Source organism: Salvia miltiorrhiza, chromosome 2 (assembly GCF_028751815.1).
Source record: "Salvia miltiorrhiza cultivar Shanhuang (shh) chromosome 2, IMPLAD_Smil_shh, whole genome shotgun sequence".
Classification (NCBI taxonomy): Eukaryota; Viridiplantae; Streptophyta; class Magnoliopsida; order Lamiales; family Lamiaceae; genus Salvia; species Salvia miltiorrhiza.
In genome coordinates, this window is record NC_080388.1 from 21,295,912 (window position 1) to 21,305,822 (window position 9,911).

General features: G+C 40.3%; 1 protein-coding gene and 1 non-coding gene across 3 annotated transcripts; one reads left to right on the forward strand and one right to left on the reverse strand.

The window, feature by feature from the left end:
• The first annotated feature begins 4,238 nt into the window (after nucleotides 1–4,238).
• On the forward strand, nucleotides 4,239–4,311 carry TRNAF-GAA (transfer RNA phenylalanine (anticodon GAA)). The gene has a single exon. It is a non-coding gene; the product is annotated as a tRNA-Phe (tRNA).
• A 1,335-nt stretch (nucleotides 4,312–5,646) lies between these two features.
• LOC131011522 (probable tetraacyldisaccharide 4'-kinase, mitochondrial) lies at nucleotides 5,647–8,439 on the reverse strand. 2 transcript variants are annotated; one of them, XM_057939306.1, is made up of 9 exons: nucleotides 8,204–8,439; nucleotides 7,952–8,075; nucleotides 7,615–7,839; nucleotides 7,140–7,289; nucleotides 6,822–7,031; nucleotides 6,615–6,674; nucleotides 6,192–6,272; nucleotides 5,882–6,029; nucleotides 5,647–5,789 (listed from the first exon to the last, which is right to left on the reverse strand). In XM_057939306.1, exons 1-8 carry the CDS (start codon nucleotides 8,383–8,385, stop codon nucleotides 5,883–5,885), a joined length of 1,179 nt encoding a protein of 392 aa, XP_057795289.1. In that variant the 5' UTR covers nucleotides 8,386–8,439; the 3' UTR covers nucleotides 5,647–5,789; nucleotide 5,882. The 2 variants fall into 2 exon arrangements, with proteins under 2 accessions (XP_057795289.1, XP_057795288.1); XM_057939305.1 differs by having other exon boundaries at nucleotides 5,647–6,029; nucleotides 8,204–8,437.
• Nucleotides 8,440–9,911: the final 1,472 nt, after the last annotated feature.

The following is a 9,911-nucleotide window of genomic DNA, read 5'->3' on the forward strand; positions in this document are numbered from 1 at the left end:
GTGTCTTTCACTAAAAACAAATATAGCAATCAGAAATTACATAAAGTTGTATATATATATAGGGGAGAGTTCAACAAGAACATAAATATTTGCAAAGTCTAGAGTCATAATCTCGTTCGTTAGATCAATTTTAATCAAGGGCTGAGATTAAAAGCTAATATAATTAATATAATAATTTTTGAAAATAAAATTGGTAAGATTATAGTATCCCTTAAATTACTCACTTCCCTCTCTCCTCTCTCATCTCTCTCTCTCCCGTCCCTTTTTCCCTCTCTCTCTCGTCTCTCACACAGAACACACACACACCGGCAGAACACACACACACACACACTGAACCTTCTCCATTTTTCCGGCAAAGCAGCGGCAAGCGAGCCCACCGCCGCCCCTTCTCCCGTTCAATTTCCCATTCAGTTTTCCGACGAAGCAGTGGCAGGCGAGCCCACCGCCGTCCCTTCTCCCATTCAATTTTTCGGCGAAGCATCTACCCTCTTTCTCGCGCCGTGAGTCACGCTCGACCGCCGCCCTTGCTGCCGCCAACCGGAGCCCTAGCCCTACATCCCGACTTCTCTCAGATCTAGGCATTGGCGCCGCCCTACGTGGCGCTGCCTCCTTCCTCGGCGACCGCGACCGCCGCCGCCTCCCTCCGTGCTCTCTCTGTTATCCAGCCCCGATTCGTCCCCACCACCACCGCCGCCTCCCTCCGTCATCTCTCTGTTCTCCACACCACCACCGCCGCCTCCCTCCATCCGCTCTCTGTTCTTCACACCACCACCGCCGCCTTCGAACGCCCTCAAGTTCAGCCACCGCCGCCCAAGTTCAGCACACCAAGTTCAGAGCCACCGCCGCCCTCAAGTTCAGAGCCACCGCCGCCTTCGAACGCCCTCAAGTTCAGCCACCGCCGCCCAAGTTCAGAGCCACCGCCGCCCAAGTTCAGCCGGAGAACTTTTGAACTTGTACATATAATTCTGTGAACTTATACATATAATTTTATTGAACCTGTACATATATTTCTATGAACTTTTGATTTTCTGGTATTCTGAACTCCGGCCGCCGCCCCCTTCTCCGTGCATTGAACATTCGGCGGAGAAGAGGAAGGGGGCAGTAGATTTTGTAAATAATTTTATTGAACTTATACATATAATTCTGTGAACTTTTGAATTTGTGGTATTGAACTTCTGAACTCCGGCCACCGGCCCCTTCTCCGTACCTTGAACATTCGCCGGAGAAGATGAAGGGGGCGGCAGAATTTACAGAGGGAGAGAGAGGGAGAGGAAAGGGAGAGAGGAGAGAGGGGACGAGAGAGAGAGAGATGAGAGAGAGAGAATGGAAAGTGAGTAATTTTAGGGATATATGAATCTTACCAATTTTAATTATATTAACTTCTAATCTCAGCCTTTGATCAAGATTGATCTGACGAACCAGATTGCGACTCCATTCTCCATCTAATATTGTGTTTCCGTAGAATGCAACCCTATATATATATATATTTATATATATATATATATATATATATATATATAGGGTTGGGTTCCGGTGGATCCCTATGCTTATAATAGATCCGTAGATCCAAATCTAGACCACACATTTATGACATGTGGCGCATCAAGATGGTGACACGTGGCAAGGCATTTCAAGGCAAAATCTGGAGAGAGGTAAAATTGGAATGTAATTTTCGAAATTCAAAAAAAAAAAAAAAAATTATATTTTCTCAAAATAGGTATATTCTAGACGCATAAAGTTTCATACGAGAATGCATGAACTTTTATATAAAAATGCATAGTTTCATATAAATATGCATAAGATTTCACCCCACCCCAACCCCACCCCCCACACCCCAGAACCCCACCCCACCCCAGAACCCCACCCCCACCCACCACCTACCCCCCCACCCCCCCACCCACCCCCCTCCCCAAAAAAAAAAAAAAAATTTATTTTTTTAAAAACTGATTTTCTGACCACTGACCCACCCCTACCCCCACCCCCACCCCCCACCCACCCACCCCCCCACCCCCCCCCCCAAAAAAAAATTTTTTTTTAATTTTTTTATTTTCTCAAAAACTGATTTTCTGACCACTGACCCCCCCACCCACCCACCCCCCACCCCCCCACCCCCCAAAAAAAAATTTTTTTTTTTGAAAATCAGTTTTTAAAAAAATAAAAAAATAAAAAAAAATTTTGGGGGGGGGGTGGGGGGGTGGGGGTGGGGGTGGGGGTGGGTCGGTGGGGGGTGGGGGTGGGCCAGCAATTAGAAAATCAGTTTTTGAAAAAAAAAAATTTGGGGGGGGGGGGGGGGGGGGGGGTGGGTCGGTGGGGGTGGGGGTGGGGGTGGGCCAGGAATTAGAAAATCAGTTTTTGAAAACTTTTGTGGGTGCGATCCTGGGGCTGGGGTGGGGTGGCGAAACTACCAGATTTATTAAAATGAAATGCATTTTTTGTATAGTTTAATGCATTTTATGTGAAAACTTTATGCATTTTTGTTTGATTTTATATGCATGTGAAACATGCCTATTTTTGGGGGTGGTAATGGGGAGGGTTGGGGGTGGTGTGGGCTGGATTGGGGGGTGGTATGGGGTGGGGTGGTGAAAATACCAAAACTGGAAAAATTAAATGCATTTTTCTGTTCAAAGTTATGCATTTCATGTGAAAACTTTATGCATCTTTGTGTGAAACTATATGCATCTAAAATATATCTATTTTGAGAAAATCTAAAAAAATATATATTTTTTTTAATTATTAAATCCGAAAATTACATTCCAATTTTACCCCTCCAGATTTTGCCTTGGAATCCTTGCCACGTGTCACCATCTTGATGCACCACATGTCATAAATGTGTGGTCAAGATTTGGATCTAGGGATCTATTATAAGCATTGGGATCTATATGATCCCATTCCTATATATATATATATATATATATATATATATATATTTATTTATTTATATATTATGTTATCAAATTATTGATAGGGGTAATTGCCCATAAATACATTACTTTTTCCCATTTTCTGGAATTGCACATCACCTTTAAAATCTGCCTCATAATATATAACCTTTCTTTTTCTTCTGAAATTGCACATGGTCAGCCAACCACCAACTGGAAAAATGATATGGATGCCGGAAACGCCACATATACACGTCGGAAAAAAAAATTAATTGATGTGGCAGCCATGTAGGATTTTTTTTTTTTTTTTTTTGCTATTAAATTCGAATTTCCAGAATATAGAATTAAGGCATTAATTTCCCAAATCCCCAATTTTCCCCTAAATCCCCTAGTTTTACAATTTCCCCATTCGCAACAAATTATCGAACGGACGGATCTTTATCGGCTTGTGCCGAACCCAATGGTTGGCCTCCTGACATCATTGATCGCAACCTTCCCTCACTAGATCAAACGAAAACAACAATTTCCCATCGCCCCTACAGTTCTACCATAATCAACAACACGACAACAATAAATGCATTTAAACCAGCCCAAAAAGGATTATGTCAACTAAGTTTTCAGCACAGTAGGCCCTAGATAAAGAAAGCAACCCACGCAAATGCATAATGAATAATTCAAATTGCCGGTTTGTTCGCTTTAATTGAGTTTGTGGAATCTATGCAAATTAGCAGTTGATGTTAGGGGAAAGATCGCAATCTAAGTTAAATCAACGGCGACACGTTCGTCTCCCTACCTGGTTCGTTCTGTGCGCTAGAGCCTTGATCGCCGGTTCGTCGCGTGCGCTGGAGCCTTTGTCGCTGGTTCGTGTTGGTGTAATCGCTAGAGCAAGTGTAATCGCCGGAGTTGGAGCCTTTCTTGGTGTTGGTGTAATCGCTGGAGCTAGGGCAATGTGGAGCGGATCGCTAGACGCTAGGGCAATTGTGGAGCAGATCGAAATTCAAGTCTGGACGCTAGGGCAATTGTAAAAAGTGGGAAATTGTAAAACTAGGGAATTTAGGGGAAAATTGGAGATTTGAGAAATTAATGTCTTAATTCTATATTCTGAAAATTCGAATTTAATAGAAAAAAAAATTATAATTTCCTACATGGCTGCCACATCAAGTATTTTTTTTTTCGGCGTGTATATGTGGCGTTTCCGGTATCCACGTCATTTTTCCGGTTAGTGGTTGGCTGACCATGTGCAATTCCAAAAGAAAAAGAAAGGTTATGTATTATGAGGCGGATTTTAAAGGTGATGTGGAATTCCAGAAAATAAGGAAAGGTAATGTACTTAGGGACAATTACCCTTTATTGATATATGCGGGGATAGCTCAGTTGGGAGAGCGTCAGACTGAAGATCTAAAGGTCACGTGTTCGATTGACGTTCACCGCATTTTTCATTTCTTTTATCTCAGTTGTTCAAAAATATTTAAGAATACCTTATTTTCGCTTTTTTGCATTTCTTTTATCTCAGTTGTTCAAAAATATTTAAGAATACCTTATTTTCGCTTTTTTGCTTTCTTTTACCTGAGTTGTTCAAAAATATTTAAGAATACCTTATTTTTGCTTTTTTGTTTTCATTTTTGCTTTTCTGCTTCTACTTTTTTTTTTCCTGAGTTCTTTAAAAATATTCAAGACTAACTTATTTTTGCTTTTTTTACCTAAGCTCTTCAAAAATGTTTAGGAATACCTTTTCGACTTCATTTCTGCTTGTTTTTATTGAAATTCTTATACTCCCTCCGTCTCACAAAAACAAGAACGTTTTTCCATTTTGGGGTGTCTCACAAAAACATGAACCTTTCCATTTTAGTACATCATGACCCACCACTACTTTTCCTTAATTAATTCATTACTCTCACAACACCTTTTAAAGTGGGACCCATTTTCCACTTACTTTAACTCTCAACTAACATTTCTTAAAACCCGTGCATTTCTCTTTGTTCATGTTTTTGTGAGACGGAGGGAGTAAAATATTTAAGAATTTGCTTTTGAACTTTTTAAAATGTTTAATAATTTCTCTATATTATTTAGTTTTATGAACTTTTAATAGTTTCTGTATTTTGGTCTGTTGGAGCTTTTTGGTTGCTGGTTAATTTTTTGCTTTTGTGTTTTTATTTTTGCTTTTTTTGCTTTCTTTTCCCTGGGTTCTTCAAAAATATTTAAGAATACCTTATTTTTGCTTTTTTGTTTTCATTTTTGCTTTTTTGCTTCTTTTTTTTTTCCCCTGAGTTCTTCAAAAATATTTAAGACTACCTTATTTTTGCTTTTTTTTTTTCCCTCAGATCTTCAAAAATGTTTAAGAATACCTTTTCAACTTCATTTTCGCTTGTTTTTACTGAAATTCTTATAAAATATTTAAGAATTTGCTTTTGAACTTTTTAAAATGTTTAATAATTTCTGTATATTATTTAGTTTTATGAACTTTTAATAGTTTCTGTATTTTGGTCTGTTGGAGCTTTTTTGGTTGCTGGTTGATTTTTTTTTTCAAAAAATTTTAGTTTCTGCATTTTATTTCTTTTTAAAATATTTAAGAATTTCTGTTAGAACTTTTTTGAATTGTTGGTTGATTTTCTTAAAGTTGGTTTCATCATTTTCTTTCTTTCTTTTTTCAAACTTCCCTTCTTTTTGTACAAGCTTGGTTCGCGGAGGAAAACACAAAAAACGAGCCAAAAAAAACATAAAAACAACAGTTGAAATTTCAATCTGATCTCAAAAAAAAAAAAAAAGGTTTAAATTTCAATCTATGATATTCAGAAATTCGAATTCTAGGTGGAAGCAGGTCCAAATCTTATGTTAAACACCAACCAGTATTACAAATCAGGATGAATCCAAAGCCACTGCAGGATGTATTGCCGGAACCAAAAAAACCCACTGCAGAGTTAGAAAAAAGGAAGCATTTTCATGTCACTTTAAGCAGGAATTCGAAACATTATGACAGTGTGACAGTGTAGACATGTTTTCACCTTATCTTTGGCCCAAATGCTGCCTCACAGTCTTTCTAAATCTTTCTTCTGTACTCTCCATGTAGTCCAGAAATTGCAAGCGACTACACAACACCAAAACCTCGTATTGTTTCAAACGTACTAGCATGTCCGGGGCTCTGTCATAATCCTGAATGGACAACCACACAACAAATTCAGCACAGAACACAACTGAAGTTTCATACCTCAGGCTTGAAGTTAAGGTCATGTCATGTGATTTGATCTGGAGTCCAAATTCAATAGCTGTCAGGAATTGCAAGTCACATTACTCGAGAATGAGTCTGCTGCTCACCTTTTCAGTCACAACAACAACTGGTTTAGCACCAAACTTAGACTCAAGAGCTTCAAGTCTTGTACGCACCACTTGAAGATCCTACAGTTGTAGAAATTGTCAAAGCAAATAGATAGAGTCCATGACAACATTCCCAATCATAACATTCCAAAGATCGAATAAAGACACAAGGATGAAGACAAATCGAGTAGTAACAACATGAATGCTCCCTTAATGTGTCAATGCCATCTGATGTAAGAGAGGTACAAGTACAACCGCCTTTCTTACATTCAATGCAAAATTTTAAGCTTTGAAAAACAGAGGTTACATCATGTAAAATATGATGGATTATAGATGAGTCGTAGTCATAAAGGCTTGTCAAAAAGCCTCAACCTTGGGTAATTAGAATAATGATGGAGACCAACCACAAGTGAACTTTCATACCTGCAACTCAAATAAATGATGGTCACTGAAATCTAGGTGATCCACAAATGTTGGTCCCATCTGCAAATTGTCCAGACATCCTCAATCACAATATGATGATAACAATATAACATTAACATAAATGAGCCAAATTTACAATGTACTAATGTAGTCTGCAGTAAGACAAGCAAACGGATTATTAAACCCTACAAAGAAAAAAGTGAGTACCCTTTCAATCCTCTGAATGAAGGAATCTGCATAACCAATGCCTGAAAGGCATAATACAGTCGCATTTTCAACAGCCATTATTGACAGTTTAGTACATGAATCTCTACAACGGAAGAAGTACATTGGAGTCATTTTAGTGAAGAAAATTGGAGCAGATTTGTTGGCTTTCCGTATTGTGAATTTTAAAGCATCAATGTCCTTTTCCTGTACCTGAAGACATAGGTATCTCAAGAATCAGTAACATCATGCAATTCATTTATCTGCCAAAGGACACATGGGTTTGGGAAAGGAGTAAAGGAAGACATAATGTATGAATACCAAATCAGCATGATGGATGACTAGAATATCAGCTCGGCAGAGTGCAGTCAAAGGCTCCCTTAGTGGCCCAAGAGGAAGTAGGTGATGGTTCCCCCACGGCACCAATGCATTCACCATCACAATCTCCAGATCATGCCGTACACTCAGATGCTGCCTTCCAAATGTTTCCAGTTCACAAAAACACACACAAATCCAACCATATTTTGATTAGTTCCAAGAAATAAAATTCCAAAAACACCAAGTTGGGAGCATATGGCAATAAAGGTTCGCTAGATTTCCTTTACACATCTTGAAAAACAACAAGATGAAGAAACATCCCTTTTTTTCCTCAAAAAGGTTCTGATGGCCAAAATCATACAAAAGCAGAAAATTAATTTTTACATTGATAAAGAAAAAACAAAATGCATTCAACATCAAAGAATTGTACAAGCATTAGATTGAACTACAATCCCCAAGAAGAACTAAGTATTATTACCTGCATCCCATCATCTAGGATAGCAACCCCAATTTGATCATTGCTAGGTTTAAATTCAATCTTGTTTTCACAAAAGAGTTCCTCAAAAATAGCATGAGATGTGAAACCAAATTGTTCTAGAAATCTAAGAGCAGTGGCAACTCGATTGGCACCAACACCAATTTTGGCAGATGTACCTTGCAGCTGCCTCTGAAGCATTTTAGCTTCATCTGCACCACCATAACCCTGATTTAAACCAAAAATTATGCATTTTTAGTAACATTCTAAATCCTTGGACAGAACTGCCCTAGACTTATGGGAAATCCTATCAAATAAATCAAAAGGTAAAATAAAATACCCTAGTGAGAATGAGGGGTGAAATTCCAGCAGCAGCAAACGAGCGCGCGAGGAGCTCCACCATTGGAGTTTTCCCATTGCCGCCCCACGTCAAATTGCCAACACTAATCACCGGAACCGGCAACCTTAACCATAATTGCGACATAAAATCAAACACATGATCGGCGAAAACGAAAATCTTATTTGAAAGCTAGAGAATGAAGTAACATTAAATTGGAGAGACAGAATGAGGGGGAAAGAGAAAGATGTGCACCGGTGTATCTGGAGAATGTTGAAGCGGTAGAGGTGGCGGCGGAGGCGGACGGCGACAGAGTAGAGGGAAGAAGCTAGAGAGAGAAGTGGGATTAGAGAGAGGTGGAAAGGTGAGAGATTGGAGAGGAATTGGGAATGTGGGGTGTAAGCTATTTCCTTCACAGCTCTTCTCAATTTCTCCATTGCAATTACAACTCACTTCAACGTTTCAAAATTCACGACTAACCAAATATTACTCCACATCCTTCAGAACCAAAACTTTAGTACTCCCTCCGTCCCAGCCCAATAGGCTCAGTTTCCTTTCTGGGACGTCCCACTCCAATAGGTCCAGTCTAAAAATGGAAATAATTAGGGGCTTTAATAAAAATCAATACTACTTAAAAACCAATTAGGGACGTCCCACTTCAGATTTTTCCCCTCTCTCTCCGGGAACCTTCCCCTTCCCCCTTCCCCCTTGCCCTTTCCGTCAACTTCCCCACCGCCGCCGTTCTCCGTCACCGCCGCCCCCTCCCCCTTCTCTCTCTCTCAACCGCTGACTCTCCAGAGCTCCTCCGCTTCGCCGTCGTCTTCCTCCTCCTCATCCTCCAGCGGCTCCTCCTCCGCGGCATCTTCTTCGTCCTCCTCCTCGGCCAGCAGCAGCGCCGACGAAGATGAAGAAAACGACGCCAATCGCGGCGAAGTGAGGTCCGGCCACACAGATCCGCCGCCGCCTCAAGCCGCCTCCTCTCCACCCTTTTCTTCTACCTCTGCCGCCGTCTCTAGCGGCGAGCGCCTCCACCGCGTGTACCGCCTTCACCGCCTCTACCCTCCACCATCTCCACCGCGTCTTCGGTCTCCACCGCCTCCATCAGCCTCGTACACCGGGATCCCCAGATCTGGTGAGGGAGACGATGATTTCTCAGAGTGGGTTGCAGATCTGGGTTCTTGATTTGTTGCTATAAATGAGTTCTTAGAAATTTTCATGAAATGGGTAATTATCAATTGATTTTCGTTGATTTTTGTGAAATGAGTTATTGTTTCTTGATTAGTTGGAGCAATTTTCTGTTCGTCACATTTTTGGAATTTTCTCTCATAATTTGCTGAATTGTTTCCTGCTCAATTTGATCTTCCGTTTTGCCCTAACGCCGGAGAAGCACCTTCTGGCTTTGATCGGAGATGGTTTCACCTGAGAACACGAATTGGCTCTACGATTATGGCTTCGAGGATATCACTGTTCCAGATGCCAATTTCGCAGCTCCCAATTTCTGCATTTAAATGATGAAAGTAATCAAATGAGATTAAGGAAAAATAAGGGAACATTTAAATCCTTAATTATTGGTGGACCACACCATTTACCTACTAAAAATTGAGTTTCTTAATCTCCGTGCCGAAATGAACTGGGCCTATTGGCCTGGGACGGAGGAAGTACTATACTAGTGTTATAGAGGTGCTTCGTACGGTCTGATTATTTATATGTATTTATCATGTATAGTAGGAGTATTATAGAATTATAAAAATACATTTAAGTGATACAAAACAAAATACTGAGTGTGGAAAAGAAAATAGAACCTGAATCTTTTTTCTCTCCTTAATTGAGAGCCCTCGTTTTTTCTCTCCTTAGTTGAGAGCCCTCGTTTTTTACCCTAGTTCTCGTTTGTGTGTAGAATGGAGACAAGTATGGCCGGTCTACAAATCGATGGAGAGGACGATGAACTCCTACTGGAGGACGA

Excerpts from the sequence above, each read along its gene's own strand:
- LOC131011522 (XM_057939306.1), bottom strand. The coding sequence starts at position 8,385 with ATGGAGAAATTGAGAAGAGCTGTGAAGGAAATAGCTTACACCCCACAT. Across the intron at positions 6,675-6,821 it reads TCATTCAGAGGATTGAAAGG|ATGGGACCAACATTTGTGGA; the intron begins GTACTCACTTTT and ends GACAATTTGCAG. Across the intron at positions 6,273-6,614 it reads ATCATTTATTTGAGTTGCAG|GATCTTCAAGTGGTGCGTAC; the intron begins GTATGAAAGTTC and ends CTACAACTGTAG.